Here is an 18,684-nt window from a genome sequence, read left to right as displayed (position 1 = left end):
GCCATTCTGACTGGTGTGAGGTGGTATCTCATTGAGGTTTTGATTTAGATTTCCCTGATGCCAAGCGATGTTGAGCACTTTTTCATGTGCCTGTTGGCCATTTGGATGTCTTCTTTGGAGAAATGTCTGTTCATGTCTTCTGCCCATTTCTTGATTGGATTATTTGTTCTTTGGGTGTTGAGTTTGATAAGTTCTTTATAGATTTTGGATACTAGCCCTTTATCTGATATGTCATTTGCAAATATTTTCTCCCATTCTGTCGGTTGTCTTTTGGTTTTGTGGACTGTTTCTTTTGCTGTGCAAAAGCTTTTTATCTTGATGAAATCCCAATAGTTCATTTTTGCCCGGGCTTCCCGTGCCTTTGGCGATGTTTCTAGGAAGAAGTTGCTGCGGCTAAAGTCGAAAAGGTTGCTACCTGTGTTCTCCTTTAGGATTTTGATGGACTCCTGTCTCACGTTTAGGTCTTTCAACCATTTGGAGTCTATTTTTGTGTGTGGTGTAAGGAAATGGTCCAGTTTCATTCTTCTGCATGTGGCTGTCCAATTTTCCCAACACCATTTGTTGAAGAGACTGTCTTTTTTCCATTGGACATTCTTTCCTGCTTTGTCAAAAATAAGTTGACCATAGAGTTGAGGGTCCATTTCTGGGCTCTCGATTCTTTTCCATTGATCTATGTGTCTGTTTTTGTGCCAGTACCAAACTGTCTTGATGATGACAGCTTTGTAATAGAGCTGGAAGTCCGGAATTGTGATGCCGCCAGCTTTGCTTTTCTTTTTCAGTATTCCTCTGGCTATTCTGGGTCTCTTCTGGTTCCATACAAATTTTAGGATTATTTGTTCCATTTCTTTGAAAAAAGTGGATGGTATTTTGATGGGGATTGCATTGAATGTGTAGATTGCTCTAGGTAGCATTGACATCTTCACAATGTTGATTCTCCCAATCCATGAGCATGGAACGTTTTTCCATTTCTTTGTGTCTTCTTCAATTTCTTTCATGAGTATTTTATAGTTTTCTGAGTACAGATCCTTTGCCTCTTTGGTTAGATTTTTTCCTAGGTATCTAATGGTTTTGGGTGCAATTGTAAATGGGATAGACTCCTTGATTTGTCTCTCTTCTGTCTTGTTGTTGGTGTATAGGAATGCCACTGATTTCTGTGCATTGATTTTATATCCTGCTACTTTACTGAATTCCTGTATGAGTTCTAGCAGTTTTGGGGTGGAGATTTGTCAGTTTCTCTATTCATTTAATCAATTTTTGCTTTATATATTTTGAGACTACAGGTGACCCTTCAACAACATGCGGGTTAGGGGCCCCGGCCCTCTACACAGTCCCAAATATGCATATCACTTTTGACTCCTCCAAAATTTATACTGTTGATTGGAAACCTTACCACTAACATAAACAGTTGATTAACACATATTTTGTATGTTACATATATTATGTACTGTATTCTCACAACAAAGCAACCTAGAGAAAAAATGTTATTAAGAAAACCATAAGAAAAAAAAAAGAAAATCATAGGGAAGATACATTTCCAGTACTGTATTTACTGAAAAATACCCATGTATACATGGACCTGCACAGTTCAAAATCATGTTTTTCAAGGGTCAACTGTATTTTATTGGGTGCATTCAGGTCTGGAATCATTATGTGTTGACCCTATTTATTCTAATAATGGTTTTTTTCTTAAAGTCAATATATCAGATATTAATAAAAGTTCACCACATGTCTTTTATTCAGTACTTGCCTGGTAAATCTTTTTTGCATGTGTTAACTTTCAGCCTTTCAGTGTCCCTTATGCTTCAATGTGTGTCTGTTGTCAACTGAATATAGTTGGATTTTACTTGTTGTTGTTTTTAAATTCAATCTGACAATCCATGCTTTTAATTTAATGAATTTCTTGTGATTGTTAATATACTTCAATTTGTTTATATCATTTTACTTTATGGCTTTATATTTTTATATAATCACTTTATGCTTTATATCATATTTACTTTATGGCTTTATATATTTATATGCATTATGTGACTTCCTGTCTTTCTTGCTTTTGGTTTTTTATTCAATCAAATTTGTTTATTCTCCAGGCACCTGGGTGGCTCAGTCGTTAAGTGTCTGCCTTCGGCTCAGGTCATGATCCCAGAGTCCTGGGATCGAGCCCCACATCAGGCTCCCTCCTCAGCAGGGAGTCTGCTTCTCTCTCTCCCACTCCCCCTACCCCTGCTTGTGTTCCCTCTCTCACTGTGTCTCTCTCTGTCAAATAAATAAACAAAATCTTTTTAAAAAATTTGTTTATTCTCTTTTATTCCACATTTTATCCTCTTCTGGTTTGGAAGTCATAAACCAGATATTATTACCTTGGTGGTTACTCTTTGCATTAGTTTGCTGCAAATGCCATAATAAAGTCCCACAAATTGGATGGCTTCAACAACAGAGACTTATTTTTTATTGTTCTGGAGGTAGAAGTCCAAGATCCAGGTGTCTGCAGAGTTGTTTTTCTGAGGCTTTCTCCTTGGCTTGTAGATGGCCACCATCTCTCAGTGCCTTCACATGGTCTTTCATGTGTGTCTGTGTCCAAATTTCCTCTTCTTATAAGGACAATAATCATATTGGATTAGGGCCCACCCCATGACCTCTTTAATCTTAATTACCTCTTTTAAGGCCCTATCTCCAAATACAGTCATGTTCTACTGGGCTTAGAACTTCAACATATGAGTTTTGAAGGGGACACAGTTCAGCCCATGATATCCTTGATTTCTACCCCCCCCATATTAAACTTAACAAAGCCTAAAATTCGTTAATATCCTAATTACTTCCAACGCTGTGTTTGGAGACTTTATGATCAATAATTGCTTACCCTACTTACATGCTATTCTCTAGTGTTTTGTTCTTTTTCTAAATCTCACAAATAAACTATTATTATTTTAATAATAATAATAGGAATTTAAAAAAGATTTGTAGACATTTTTGTTGACCATTATTTGTTCACCATTCACACTTGGAGCTTAGTCTTTTCTCTCTCTCATTAGGGCCTTTTTTTTTTTCCATTTTTTTTTCACTCTCATTCTTAAAAGTTAATTTGACTGGGGGTGCCTGGGTGGCTCAGTTGGTTGGGCGCCTGCCTTCGGCTTGGGTCATGGTCCTAGGGTCCTGGAATTGAGCCCTGCGTCAGGCTCCCTGTGGGTGCCTGCTTCTTCCTCTCCAACTCCCTCTGCTTGTGTTCCCTCTCTTGCTGTGTCTCTCTGTGTCAAATAAACAAACAAACAAATAAATAAAACTATACATAGAGAGCTATTAAAAAAAGCTAATGTGACTGCATATGCATTTCTTGGTTGACAGTTATCTTCTTTTATCACATAAATATACTTAACCTCTTGCTGACATTTTTGCTATTGAGATGTCTGCTGTCAGTTCTTTTGCTATGCCTTTGTAGAAGATCCATCTTTGACTGCTCTTAAGGTCTTTGATTAGCATCTTTAATTTCATTACAGTGTTTCTAGGTGTGGATTTCTTTTTATTTATCTTTTTAAAAATGAATTGTGCTGCCTGGATCCATGAATTCTTTTATCAGTTCAGGGAAATTCTCAGCCAGTATCTCTTCAAATATTACCTCTCTTAAGAAAGTAAAAATGAAATATTTATTGTTTGCTCCCTGGAGTCTACTGAGATAGTGTTAGTGTTATTCTCAGTCTGTTCTCCACATCTCTTAGCATTTTGTGCAAATTTTCTATGTCCTTGTCCTTGCTGCACTCTGGGAAATGCTTCAGACTTTCTGTCTAATTCACTTATTTCGTATTCAGCTCTTTCCGATTTATTTCTGATCTTTGACTGACTTTTAAAAATTTCAACTTTGTTTTCTAAAACTCTAATTGGTTCTCTTTCAACATGTCCAATTATTCCTCATTGTCTTTTGTTACTTGCTTGTGTTCTTTATTCCAGGTTTGATTTCCTTATACATTGAATTGAAAATAATATTTGCTTGTTATTTGACAATTCTAATAGTCTACAGATGGTTTTAATATGTGTGTATATGTTTTTTTTTTTTCCCTCCTGTCACCCTTATTATGGCTGATTGCTTTGTATGTTTGGCTTTCTTTCCTTTTTTTTTTTTTTTTTTAACTGGGAGCACATATTTAGTTGACCTTTAAGTATGGAACTCTCAAGATGTCAAATTGGGGATGTCTTTATCCTAAAAGAATTTTCAGTTACTTTCACAAGATGTACAACCCACATAGGATTGCATAAGCCATCTTAGAGTATCATGCCTTAATATGGGATTTGCAAGGAATAATCATAAAGAGGGTTACTCTTTATTCTATTGGAGGGAAGGACGTTATGGAGGGCCGAAGTCTTTGCCTGTCCATCCCCGAACTGGAATAAGCATTTGTTCCCAGGTCTTTCAGATTTACTGTTTACTTAAAGGTCCCAAGTCAGGTTTCAGACTTTGTTTTTGCCCTTGAATTCCCTCACCGTTTTTCTGAGACTAGCAATGTATTTGAAGGACATTTGTTTCAAATGGTGTGGGTAAGGTCTTTTTAGGATATCTATTCCTCCGTATTTCTACATATAGAAGGCCACCACTAACTTGTAAAACTAGTTTTGTAAAGCAGTGAATGTAGAATCTAGTTTATAGCAGATGGAGGAGTAAATATAAAATGGGGAAGTAGAAACAGGAAGTGTTTTACAACTCCTTAAAATGTACTGTTGTTGCTATTGTTTGCCAGAGGGAAGATTTAATGGGAGGATTCTTTTTTATTTTCCTGATGTTTGGGACAAGATAGATGAGGTAATTAGTGCAGTAAGATAATGGAAAGAAAGGGAATAGGAGGAAGGAGGTAGGGTGGTCAAAGATGAGTTATTTCATTGCTTTTATAGAATTAGAAAGTTTAACTTCAGTTTTCTAAAACTTAAGATATATTACTCTATATTTTAAAGCAAATCCTTTAATCATTATAAATGATATGGGCAATAAATCTTCAAGGAGATTCTGATACAAGGTTGTAAAATAAACTAATGAACCCTAAGATTACTTCAGTTTATATTGCTTTTTCCTTCAGAAAATGTTTCTTGTTCTTGTGGAGGAAACATTATTTATATGCTTTTTTGTTGTATTGTTTCATAAGTGTCTTGACACCCAACACATTGTACATTGACTTGATGTATGGACAATTGACTCATACAACGAAAAGTACAGTGGTTAAGAGTTTGGGCTCTGGAGTCAGATGGCCCCCAGTTTGAATCCTTGATCTAGCACAGAATAGTTAGAAGTCACTGGGCAAGTTACTTCAGTTATCTGAACCTCAGAAAATATGTATAATAACCATAGTACTCTAAAGGGTTAAGACTGAGTTTTTCAAAGCACATTAACAGAGTGCTAGTAAATAGTTCATCCAGGTACTTGGCAAACAGTAAATGCTCCATAGATGCTCAATAGGAGCTTCTATGCTCTTCTCTTTCTCCTCTTTTCTTACAACTACAGTAACTACAGTCCCACTTAACAAAGTGTTTTGCATAAATTGGAGCCTTAATATGTATCTTTTTTGATTGTTTGATGAATAAAAAACATAATAAGGAGAAATCCTCCTTGCTCTTTGCCTTCCCAATATTCATTCATCGATATTTATTGCATTTCTCTGTTATATGCCACTTTGCTTGAACAAAACAGTCTTTGCAATCAGAGGGCTTACATTCAATGGAATATGTAAAAGAAAGTGATTCTTATTCAAACCAAACCAAACCATTCTTCACAATGTCCCCTGGATTTGTAATGGAAGGAGAACCAGAGCCAGGGAGTCCGCTTAGGAAACTGCCAAAGTAGTCTGGGTGGGAATATGGGCTGGTACGTACAGTGCTGTGCTATCTCTATTATTTTTCTCTGAGGATTTTTTTTTTTTTTAGCATAGTTGACACACAGTGTTCCATTAGTTTCAGGTGTACAACATGGTGATTCCACAAGTATACATTATGCTATGCTCACCACAAGTGTAGCTACCATCTGTCACCATACAATGCTATTACAATGTCATTTACTCTATTTCTTAGGCTGGGCCTTTTATCCCCATGACTTATTCACTCCTCTGAGGATGTTTTAAACCTTTCAGTTTTCGTACATTAGTATCAAAATGGATAATTCTTTGTATTTCTCCTGTTGCTTAAATATGGCCATAAATACCCACCTCAATATTTATTTTGTCCTTTAAGTTCCCAAGTCATATCGCCAGTTAATTCTTAAGTTTATCCTGATGGTGAAGGCATTTGAGGATTCTGGGTGATAAAATAATGTTACATCCCTTCTTTTTTTGTTGCTCTCCATCCATATCAGATAGTACAAAACCTTTTATTTATTTTTTTTAAAGATTTTATTTATTTATTTGAGAGAGAGAGAATGAGAGAGAGAGAGCACATGAGAGGGGGGAGGGTCAGAGGGAGAAGCAGACTCCCTGCCGAGCAGGGAGCCCGATGTGGGACTCGATCCCGGGACTCCAGGATCATGACCTGAGCCGAAGGCAGTCGCTTAACCAACTGAGCCACCCAGGCTCCCAGTACAAAACCTTTTAGATGTATATGTCAGACTTTATTATAATCCTGTGTTTCAGTTGTAATGATAGTTTCATGCTTCCTAAAGAGGAAATCCTAACAATATTGCTATATATAAGGTGAAAACTGAAAATGAGAATATCTCCTAGGAAAACAGATTCTTCATAGAAAATAGCTTAAAATATTATGAGAAATATATATATGAGAAAATTATAATACCTCTGGCTATTTTTCTTTTAGATCTCCTTACTTTTACTCAACTTCCTATCATCAGTTGAATTTGAAAAACCCAGTTTTATTTTATGCATGATTTCAATGCCTTCTACACTTTAATTGGATTTTTCATGTTTTTAGTAAAGATGAGCAATATTACCTACTGTGTGACTGGCCTTAACCATGCAGCCCATTAATAAAATCTTTGCCCAATGTTGGAACAGGTATAAAATTTAGAAGTTATTCAATGCTGATAAGGTCTGAAATTAAGATTGCAAAACTGAATAAGGTTGATGTCTGTGTTTAAGTCCCTTTTCCTAAAATATAAGACTGCATGGAAGATGTGGCATGCTGTGCTCTTTAATTGCTTGGCACTTAGTGTTAATAAATTGCTTTGGAGGTGTGATTGGTAAGGGAAGAAAAGTGTGTTGCTACAAAGCACTGCTGGGAGAAACCAAGCACTACTGAGAATTTGGGGCAACTGTTGATAAATTTGATCTACCTCACAGTTCTGTACTTTATCATTTCCCCTAACTTAAGTGCATTCCCCTAACCTAAGTGCACTCCTTAATGAGCACAAGGTAGTGTATGGAACTGTTGAATTACTATATTGTACTCTGGAAACTAATATAACACTGTATGTAACTAACTGGAATTAAAATAAAAAAATAAAAGAATAGTTAATGTTCTATAGTATTTTCTTAACAGAAGGCAGATAAAAAATATTCATTTTTTATTGAATTCATTCATTCATGAATCGGAATGATTGTAAAGCTATAGTCAAAGATATTTTTTTTTTATTTTATTCCATTGAGCCTATTAAAAGGACTGAAATGATGTTTGTTCTTAAACTGTTATATATATGTGTGTGTATATATATCTCCTGCCAAGCCCACTAAATGGTAGTAATTTTTAAAAATCCATTTTAAGGTTTACTGGCAGAAAAAATATTTGACTCTTCTAAGGAAACATTCATTTTTAATAAGATGAATAAAGAGAATTATATAGTCTCCCTTGTTTACCTATTTTATAGAACTGGTAGAGATGCAAGACTAAATTTAGTACTTAATTTCAATAATTATCTTATTCTGATATTTAACATCTATTTCTAGTTATTTTACAATTGTAAAAAAAATTAGCTGTCTCCTGTTGTTTGGGTTTTAACATTCTCATCAGCTTCAGTTGGTTTTTGGAAGGAAATGAGGATGACAAAAACAGAACAGTAACCAGAAAGAATACTGCAAGAATTTTCCAGAAAGAATACTGAGAATTTTCATAGACATTAGGATACATCCAAACAAAATATACAATATTCACACATTAAAAATAATATCAAGCTTAATCTCAGGAAACAAACTGAGGGTTGCTGGAGTGGTGGGGGTGGGAGGGATGGGGTGGCTGGATGATAAGACATTGAGGAGGGTATGTGCTATGGTGAGCGCTGTGAATTGTGCAAGACTGTTGAAGCACAGATCTCTACCTCTGAAACAAATAATACAATACATGTTAAAAAAAAAAAGATAGGAGGGAAGATGAAGGGGGGAAAATTGGAGGGGCAGATGAACCATGAGAGACGATGGACTCTGAAAAACAAACTGAGGGTTCTAGAGGGGAGGGGAGTGGGGTGATGGGTTAGCCTGGTGATGGGTATTAAAGAGGGCACGTTCTGCATGGAGCACTGGGTGTTATATGCAAACAATGAATCATGGAACACTACATCAAAAACTAATGATGTATGGTGATTAACATAACAATAAAAATTTTTTTAAAAAATAGGCTAGGGCGCCTGGGTGGCTCAGTCATTAAGCATCTGCCTTGGGCTCAGGTCATGATCCCAGGGTCCTGGGATCGAGCCCCGCGTTGGGCTCCCTGCTCAGCGGGAAGCCTGCTTCTCCCTCTCCCACTCCCCCTGCTTGTGTTCCCTCTCTCGCTGTCTGTCCCTATTAAATAAATAAATAAAATCTTTAAAAAAAATGATATCAGGCTAGATGAAAAAAAAGAAATCTGCAAATCCCTACTACATAAAATTAGAAGACAAAATATTGGCAGTTACAACCAAGGAAGAATGTCAGCTCATCAACAGACTTTAGTATCAGAGAACAAGTCTTATCCCAGTTCATGGACTATACCCTGGCACCCCATGGAACATCAAGTACAATATATGCATATTTAGTGTATAGATTTTATATGAATCAAGCAGAGAGACTTTCATTTAGCCTTTGTTTTCTTTCAACAGCTATCCCATATATATATGAGACACTTGGAAGGTCTGGATAATGGAATCAAGGAAGGCACTACTTAACAGTGTTAATCATAAGAAAAATTCTCTACCAGAATGTCTATTGCATAGGATTCATAACTGTGTAATATACTTGATCTTTTTTTTTTTTAAGAATTTATTTATTTATTTGACAGAGAGAGACACAGTGAGAGAGGGAACACAAGCAGGGGGAGTGGGAGAGGGAGAAACAGGCTTCCCGCTGAGCAGGGAGCCCGATGCAGGGCTCGATCCCAGGACCCTGGGACCACGACCCAAGCCAAAGGCAGACGCTTAACAACTGAACCACCCAGGCGCCCCTGTAATATATTTGATCTTATTCAAATAACAGCAAATTTAAATATCCTAAAAATACTCACTCTTACTATATTCTATATTCGAATACAATGGCAGCAAAACGTAAAGGTGTTTTTCTTTTAAAAAAAAAAAGATTTATTTATTTATTTTAGAGAGAGAGAGCATGGGTGGGGAGAGGGAGAGGGAGAGAGAGAATCCCAAGCAGACTCCCCACTGAGCACAGAGCCTGAGTGAGGGTCAATCCCATGACCCTAAGATTATGACCTGAGCCGAAATCAAGAGTCCATTACTTAACCAACTGAGCCACCCAGGTGCCCCAAGGGTATTTTTCTATATGGAGTCAATGTCAGTATAATATATACCAGAAATACTAAAGACTTGATTGCTATTATTGTAATATATGTTATTGATATGATATATATCCGAAGACAATTTGAAGTGATTTATATATAAATACCACAAATGCTGTATAACTAAAATTCATTTAAATATGGATAAAAAAAATTAATATGAGTAATGAAAAAGGTAAAAAGTTAAGTGGAATTGTATTATTATTTTTTTAAGATTTTATTTATTTTAGAGAGAAAGAGAGCACAAGCAGGGGGAGGGGCAGAGGAGAGGGAGAGGGAGAGAAAGAGTCTCCCAACAGACTCCCCGCTGAGTGTGGAGCCTGTTTCAGGGCTCGATCTCACAGCCCTGACATCATAACCTGAGCGGAAACCAAGAGTGGGGCGCTTAATCGACGGAGCCTCCCATGCACTCCTTAAGTGCAATTTTAAACAGGAGAAAGACACTGAAATAAAATATAAATGTTGTATCTGTGCATTGTGGTAACTGAGGCGGAAAAGAGGAACAAAATGGATTACAGACCTCTTTTTTTCTCTTAATGGCAGAAGACTATTTGTTGAGGAAGATTTCCTAAGTTTTTATAAATTTATAAATTTTAGAAATTATATATATTTCCACATGAGTCTTTGTATATCAAATGTATTTTCTTTGTTTTGTAAATAAATGCAGAGATGTTCTGCACACAATTATTTTAATTGACCACTAATAAATACTAAAGTTATACAATTGTTTGATTAGAGCATATATTCATTACAGTGTGCAATCCTGGGTAACAGAACAAACCAACCCTGGAATGTAATGCTATTGCTGGCAGGCATCCTTACATTGTTTATGAATTTACTCGGAATCTTCTTAGTACTTCGTCATTAGCATTCTGTTAACTGTTTATAGTATCAAGTATTTATTAATTGTCTCAATTCCTAGTTTACTAGAGGTTTTAGTCTTTGCTTATTGATTTATTTATCAAGAATGAGTCTTGAATTTTATCAAAGGTTGTGTGCATCAAGAATAATCAAAATTTGGGACTCCTGAGTGGCTCAGTTGGTCAAGCATCTGCCTTCAGCTCCGGTTTTGATCCCAGGGTCCTGGGATGGAGTCCCACATCAGGCTCCTTGCTCAGCAGGGTGCCTGCTTCTCCCTCTACCTGCTACTCCCCCTGCTTGTGCGCTCTCTGTGACAAATAAATAAAAATCTAAAAAAAAGAATAAAAATTTTTTACTATATCTATTAAGGTAATGCATTTTATTTCATTTTTCATAATGTTTAAGAAATTTTTCCCTCTCCGAGGTCATGAAAATATTCTTTTATATCGTCCTCTAAAAGACGTATGTATATTTTCCTTATACATTTATGTTTCTGTCATCTGAACTTGATTTTTTTCCATGTTGGAAAGTAAGGGTCCTATTTCATTTGTCTTTCAAGATACCCAATTGTCCAGCACCACTTGTTGAAAAGCCTCTGCTTTTCCATTGATATTCAGGGCCACCTCTGTTCATATATAAAATACCCACATATGCAGGGTCTATTTCTGGGATATCTATTCCAATTTGTTTGCTTCTGCCAAATTCTTTGGGATGCTTACCTGTTTGGTACTGCTTTTAACTAAATTCCGGGCTTGAGCTATTTTGGACGATTCAGGTGAGTGAATTTAGGCTACAAATCTGTGCATAGGCTGGCTTCTCTTTCCACTTCATTCCCTACAGTCAGCTCTCCCATGTGTTCTTTACGTCCTTCACTAAGGGTAAAACCCTGTGAGGCCCTACTTTATTAGTGAAAGGATCACCTTTCACTTTCTAGTCCTTGCTTGGAAGAAAACTCTATGCTTGTATACTTTCTTCTGTCTTCTTCTCCTGCACATGCTGTGAAAACTGAAATTTGAAGGTTTCAGGGTTTGGAAAATAACTCCAGGTTGAGAGTTGCTTTGTTGTCAAGCCTACTCCCTACATCCACTTAGATTTGGCTTAAAAAGTCCTTACTATTAAAAAAAAAAAAAGTCCTTACTATATTGTCAGTTTTTCTATGTTTTAAAAAAGTATTTTATTTTTAAATTTAATGCAGGATTTTTAGTTGCGCTCTGTTTCCACCCACCCGCCCTCACCATGGGAGGGTTGGTTTGGATAAACTTCTCTTGTGAAAGTATTTTATAAGATTTTTGTCAGATTTATAAGAAAATGATCAAATCCTCCATGAGAAAAGGCAAATATTGCCCACTGAATTTGAATCCCATGATGATGCTAATTCTAATTCTCTTTCTTTGCCTTTAGCCATACCTTCAGAGTATCATTTTCCTTTTCGTTATAAGGTGTCTGGAAATGAAGTATGGAAAAGAAACAATGAGGAAAGATCCAGTTTTCAGGTCAGGAACATTTATTAACATCTGAATATAATTTAAATATTTAATGTTTGTAGCAGTACATTTAACATCAATTTATTAGGTTAGATTTGCTATCCAATTTTTAACGAGGCACATTAGACATTGTTATGCTGGGGAAAAAACCCAAAACAGCATTGGATTGAATACAGGGGTACGTAGTTTTGAAGTCACGGGTCTTACCGATTTTAGGCAAGTTGAGTTTTTGTTCTGTGCATCTCTCTTAGCAGGGGTTAAGCAGCAAAGCTTATTTTTTCTCCTGCTTAGAGCAAGTTCAGTCCCCAAGGAGAAGATATGATAATGAGCTGGTGTGTTCAGTATGTGTGCGGAATGTTTTGAAAAGGGAAGAGAAGCCAGTTCTGGTGATCATTTATGATGTAATGTGAGGACAGTCTGGACAGCGGCAGACTGAAAACACTGATAAGTCTGTATCTGAGGGAATTTCCAGAGCTAGTTGACAGATGGGATAAAAGGTTTTAAAGACAATAGTCAAAGAAAATATTTCAAGGAACATGGCTACCTATAAGGGGAATCTTGTAGGTAATAAATTAATCATTTTCTTTCTTTTAAAGCAGAGAATAAATTAAGTGTAGAGGCTTACATTCTCTTGATAGTTGTTGTACAACTAGAATCACATTGTTATGTTATTTTATTTTCTCTGTAGGATCTCCTCAAGAAGTAGGGAAAATCATCCAAATCCAGAAGAGCCAGAAGAAGATGAAGATGTTCAAGCTGAAAGAGTGAACACAACAGATGCACTCACTACTCTGAACCTGAATGAGGTGAAAACAAGTAACTTGAACCCTTTACAAAACACTGGGCTAGGTAGCTTGTCCTGTAGAGTTGATGAACTCCTTGTTTTTATTTTCAAAACTTGCTTTTGTTTTTGTAACACTAGCATGTGTAGGTCATATATAAATCACATCCTTTGAAGTATCTATCTTGTCATGACTCTTAATTTTCTCTTCTTCCATTTTTTGTGGATCTTAACCTGCCAGGTCTTTATTCATCAGTGTAATTCAAAACATTCTCTGATATTTTATCAACCTTAACAAGATCTCACATCTTTTGCAAGAATCGCAGTTTCATTTTGCATGATACTGAAGTCGTGACATTAATAACTATAATTAGCAAGTAAATTTACACTATATGGAAATCAATAAGAAACATACCAGAAATGAAATTGGTGCCAAGGGCATAATGCAAACACAATGCATTTGATTAGAAATTAGTTTTCTAAGTAGTAATCTCCCCTCATGAACATACATTTCGGTACTTCATTTAAAAAAGAGAGGCTGAACAAAAGCTGGTTATATTCATAACCTAGGACATGAAAGATAAAACATGAGTGTACAAAATATCTGAGATTTAACAGGAAAATCATGTTTTGTCATGTTTTTCAGAAACCAGTCATAATGGCAAGCTGTTTACACAAGGAATATAAACAAAAGAAAAGAAAGTTGCTTTTCAACAAGAAAGAAGAAAATAGCCATAAGAAATATCTCCTTCTGCATTAAAAAAGGTTTGACGATGTTCCCTTTATCAGGTTGTTCCTTATTTATTTAGGTTTGGGACTGTGAAAAGGAGAAAATTTTCCATTCTTTGAGACTGTTCCTCTATCTTGGCTAACATGTAATTATAAAAATACTTGACATGTTGGCAGAGAAACGTTTTCTGTTTCAAAACCATGTCCCAATTCAAATGTTAAGAAACCCAGTCTTGGGTCAGGAAGACCAAGGCATTCTACTCTAAATCCAAAGTCTTTCCATTCACATTGGAAATAGAAGATTGGGAAGGGGTTGTTTGAAAATGTTATTTTGTTTCAAAATGTAACTAAACTAAGTGATTTTAGGTTAGTCAAACTTTGAAGTACAAACATCAATGGTGACTCTTTCTTCCAGGTGAAGTTTTGGGGTTGTTGGGACACAGTGGAGCTGGTAAAAGTACTTCTATTAAAATAGTAACAGGAGACACAAAGTCAGCTACAGGAGTGGTACGTGAAGGAACCTAGCTTGTTGCCAGGGGAAATTTCACTTTAAATATCAATAGCATCCTTATTTTTTTTATCAGTAAATCAAATAATTTTTTAAGAAAACAAATAAATGAAAGGTTTTATAAAATATCTTTACATGCTCAAAAAATAGTGACACTTAATGGCCAAAATTTTTTTCTTTTGGAGCATGCAGGTGGGGGGGGGCAGGGGGAGAGGGAGAGAGAGAATCTTAAGCAGGCTCCATGCCCAGCACAGGACACCATGCAGGGCTCTATCTCATGACTCAGATAATGACCTGAGCTGAAATCAAGAGTTGGAGGCTTAACTGACTGAGCCTCCCAGGTGCCCCTATGGCCACTTTTTTTTAATGCAAGTAAAATTAACATGCAATATTATGTTAGTTTCAGGTGTACGATATAATGATTAAGCAATGCCATACATCACCCAGTGCTCATTACCCACTACTCTTAATCCCCCTTTGCCTGTTGCTCCCATCCCCCCCACCAATTTGACAATCACCAGTTTGTTCTCTGTATATAAGAGAGTTTTTTATTGGTCTCACTTTTTCTTTGTCCATTTGTTTTGCTTCTTAAATTCCACATACGAGTAAAATCATATGGTATTTGTCTTTCTCTGACTGACTTATTTCACTTAGCATTATATTCTCTAGGTCTATCCACATTGTCACAGGTGGCAAGATCTCATTGTTTTCTATGACTAATAGTCCATTGTAGGTATATACCACATCTTCTTTATCCATTCTTCTATCAGGGGACACTTGGATTGCTTCCATATCTTGGCTATTATAAATAATGCTGCGATAAACATAGGGGGGCATTTATCTTTTTGAATTAGATTTTTTTGTTTTCTTTGGTTAAATACCCAGTAGTGGAATTACTGGATCATAAGGTAGTTCTATTTTTAATTTTTTGAGGAGCCCCCGTACTGTTTTCCACAGTGGCTGCACCAGTTTTTAGTCCCACCAACCTTTCACCAGGCTAAATGGCCACTTTTATCTCTTTTAGTAGAAGGAGAATTGGAGCAAAAGCCGGATGTAGATCTGACTTTCATTGTTCGATGCAGGTGGTTTTACAAGGCTGCAGAACATCACTGAGGCAAGTGGAAGATGACACCCTCAAGTGTTTGGGGTACTTTCCTCAGGAAAACCCACTGTGGCCCCGTCTTTCCCAGTGAAAGGAATAGGCAAACAGGATGCTGCTCTTAGTACTTCACGGTGGGGGAGGGCTCATTCACACTTTGTAGCGGGAGGAAGGGAGGAACATGTCATTTCATCATTAAATATGGAAAGAAGATCATAAACAAGGTCTTTAAATTCAAATGCAAATAAAATGATGGGAAATCTGAAGAAGAACCAAATCATAAGATTTAGTGTTTGTGATGATGTGAATGGTCCTTTAATATACTTTAATATACTATTTTCAGGTTGATGGTGCTAAGGTTTTCTGTATTGTTGGTTTAGGTAGGAACATGCGCTTTGTGTATAATCACAGTGGGTTTTTTTTGTTTTTGTTTTTGTTTTTGTTTTTTTGGTCAGATTGGTGGAAACTCTCAAGCTCCAGGAACAACTTAAAATTCCCTCAAAGTCTGAAATAAGTCAATCAGAGAAAGACATGTATCATATGACCTCACTGATAGGAGGAATTCTTAACCTCAGGAAACAAACTGAGGGTTGCTGGAGTGGTCGGGGGTGGGAGGGATGGGGTGGCTGGTTGATAGACATTGGGGAGGGTATGTGCTACGGTGAGCGCTGTGAATTGTGCAAGACTGTTGAATCACAGATCTGTACCTCTGAGACAAATAATGCAAGATATGTTAAGAAAAGAGAAAAAGAAGAAGATAGCAGGAGGGGAAGAATGAAGGGGAGTAAGTCAGAGTGGAAGACGAACCCTGAGAGACGATGGACTCTGAAAAACAAACTGAGGGTTCTAGAGGGGAGGGGGGTGGGGGATGGGTTAGCCTGGTGATGGGTATTAAAGAGGGCACGTTCTGCGTGGAGCACTGGGTGTTATGCACAAACAATGAATCATGGAACACTATATCAAGAGCTAATGATGTAATGTATGGTGATTAACATAACAATAAAAAATTAAAAAAAATAAAAAATAAATAAAATTCCCTCAAAGTCTTATCTGAGGGAGTAAAAAGGAAGGTAGGAAGGGGGCTCCATGTTACTCTGCGCACCCCACAGATCAGTGCCAGATGTGCTGCTCCTCTCTTTCCAGCTGTGCTTGGTGCTGAGCATCCTGGGAGACCCGTCGGTAGTGATTCTGGACAAGCCGGCCACGGGGGTGGACCCCGAGGGGCAGTAGCAAATGTGGTGAGAGGCGTCATATTAAGTGTAGAGTTAGTAGTATGAGTCTAAGTTAATATATTTTTTTACATTTGCTCCATTTTATCTTTGAGGCTCACATCCTCTAGTATTTAATTCAGTGAAACTCAATATAGTGCTCAAAATTCCCCAAGGAAGGAAAGATAGACATTTTAAGAATCTAATAGAATCTTACATGTATTTGCTTTGATTTTCGTTTTCTTACTCCTCTTCCCCTGCCTCATTCTTCTTCTTTTATTCTTCAGTTATGTACTGTCCTACAATGTGGTGTTTCTCTTCACTCCAACTTTTTAAACAAACATTATTTTACTCACTATTTCCCAATCTTCAACTTTTCATTCTATGAAGCCAATTAATGTGGTAATGTAATTACATAATGCAGTATAATTTTTTTCTTTCTCTCTAGAGCAAAGATTTTTTTTTCTTGTAAATGAATACAGAATTTTCTATTATTCCTCATACTTCTTTGTGTTCATCTTTTTTCCCAAATTACTTTCTAAATGCAAACAGACCCTTACTTTATCTTTAGGCAGGCAATCCAGACCATTGTTAAAAACACAGAGGGGGCGCCCTCCTGACCACCCACGCCATGGCAGAGGCCATGTGTGACCAAGTGGCCTTCATGGTGTCCAGAAGGCTGAGGTGGGTGCCCGTCCACACCCACAATTGGCCCCCAAGTTCTCACAGAGAGAATTACAGTTCACTGTGACCAGCTGATGCTCTTCAGCTCCTCAATCTATGATCACTATCCTCTGCCTTTACAATTGAGGAAGAAATTAAAAGACCAATGTTTTTTTCTTTCAACTCTTTTTTCTCTTCCCTGGATTAGGTGTATTTGTTCCATTCAACATCTGAAAAGCAAGTTTGGTAAAGATTATTTTCTAGAAATAAAAATGAAGGACCCGACTCGAGTGGAGCCTCTCCACACAGAGATTCTGAAGCTCTTTCCACAGGCTACTCAGCAGGAAAGGTAAAGGACGTTTTTGGCTTGGGTGATAAGTATACAGCACACTCAATTTAGTCTTGGATGAATCTGGACAGGAAGAGAAAGGCTGAGCTGGCTTATTTATTATAAAACAAGTTGTTTGGAGGTCACTCGGATATATAGAAAAAAGAGCAACTGAAGAGTTGTTTTCAGTGAGTGTTTCATATCTCAGAAAAGGTGGATGAGGTGTGTGTGTGCGCATGTGCCTGTGTATGTAAATGATGGAATGGTTCAAAAATTAGAAACAAAGTACAAACAAAACCAGGAATTTAATTTTTTTAAAGATTTTATTTATTTTTTTATTTGATAGAGAGAGAGCACAAGCAGGCAGAGAGGCAGGCAGAGGGAGAGGGAGAAGCAGACTCCCTGCTGAGGAGGGAGCCCAATGCAGGACTCGATCCCAGGACCCTGAGATCACAACCTGAGCTGAAGGCAGCCGCTTAACCAACTAAGCCACCCAGGCAGCCCTTAATATTTTTTAATAGACAATGAAAATTATGCATCAACCTATAGCATTTTACTGAATGTAAAATTGCATCAAGAGCTCCAATAACACACACTCCTTTGCTTGAGAAAGATTGACTCTATCCTAAATTAATTGATTATTGGTATTTAATCCTCTCTATGGCTCTTTTAAATTTGTGTATGGTTAGCTATCAGTTACAAGCAGGGATAACCAAACCTATGTGAATAGCAGAATAAAATTGAATTGAATTTAAAGAAGTATAGGGGGACGCCTGGGTGGCTCGGTTGGTTAAGCCTCTGACTCTTGATTTCAGCTCAGGTCATGATCTCAGGGTTGTGAGCGGAAGCCCCATGTCCTACTCGGTGCTCAGCAGGGAGTCTGCTTGGGATTGTCTTTCTCCCTTTCCCCCTGCCTCTCCCCCCCAGCTCACACTCTCTCCCTAAACTAACTAACTAAATGACTAAATAAATAAATAAATAAATACAATCTTTTTAAAAAAAGAAAGATGTACAGGGTTTTCTTATGTATTACTTCTATTCATTTTTTTTTAAATAATACTTATTGAGGGGCACCTGGGTGGTTCAGTTGGTTGAGCATCCGACTCTTGGTTTGGGCTCATGTCACGATCTCATGGGTTGTGGAATCAAGCCCTACATTGGGCTCCATGCTCAGTGAAGAGTCTGCTTGAAGATTCTCTCCCACTGCCCCTTCCCTCACTTGTGCTCAGTCTCTCTCTAAAATAAATTAATTAATTAAAAAAAAATACTTCTTGAATACCTACTCTATGCTGGAGACCATGTATAGACTAGTCAATAAATAGAGACAATTCTTACGGTGCTCACAGTCTTT

The 18,684-nt window shown here is 37.1% G+C and overlaps 2 protein-coding genes across 2 annotated transcripts in view; both read left to right on the top strand.

The window, feature by feature from the left end:
- Positions 1-18,684, top strand: part of LOC113939872 (ATP-binding cassette sub-family A member 10-like) — a 62,329-nt gene that overhangs the window by 41,146 nt on the left and 2,499 nt on the right. Inside the window, 14 exon segments of the mRNA XM_035724424.1 lie at positions 11,729-11,781; positions 11,935-12,026; positions 12,706-12,823; positions 13,445-13,498; positions 13,500-13,563; positions 13,943-14,034; positions 15,118-15,220; positions 15,223-15,268; positions 15,590-15,648; positions 16,179-16,204; positions 16,278-16,372; positions 16,914-16,945; positions 16,948-17,026; positions 17,214-17,354. Coding sequence (XP_035580317.1) covers positions 11,729-11,781; positions 11,935-12,026; positions 12,706-12,823; positions 13,445-13,498; positions 13,500-13,563; positions 13,943-14,034; positions 15,118-15,220; positions 15,223-15,268; positions 15,590-15,648; positions 16,179-16,204; positions 16,278-16,372; positions 16,914-16,945; positions 16,948-17,026; positions 17,214-17,354 — 1,054 coding nt within the window.
- The window catches only part of ABCA6 (ATP binding cassette subfamily A member 6), a 73,192-nt gene continuing 71,775 nt past the window's right edge, over positions 17,268-18,684 (top strand). Inside the window, exon 1 of the mRNA XM_027626116.2 lies at positions 17,268-17,354. The gene's annotated coding sequence lies outside the window, so the exon portion shown is untranslated. The remainder of the gene's footprint in view (positions 17,355-18,684) is intronic.

The sequence above is a fragment of the Zalophus californianus genome, chromosome 16 (genome assembly GCF_009762305.2).
Source record: "Zalophus californianus isolate mZalCal1 chromosome 16, mZalCal1.pri.v2, whole genome shotgun sequence".
Taxonomy (NCBI): Eukaryota; Metazoa; Chordata; class Mammalia; order Carnivora; family Otariidae; genus Zalophus; species Zalophus californianus.
Note: the sequence above shows the minus strand (reverse complement) of the source record. Positions and strands in the feature narration are given on the sequence as shown.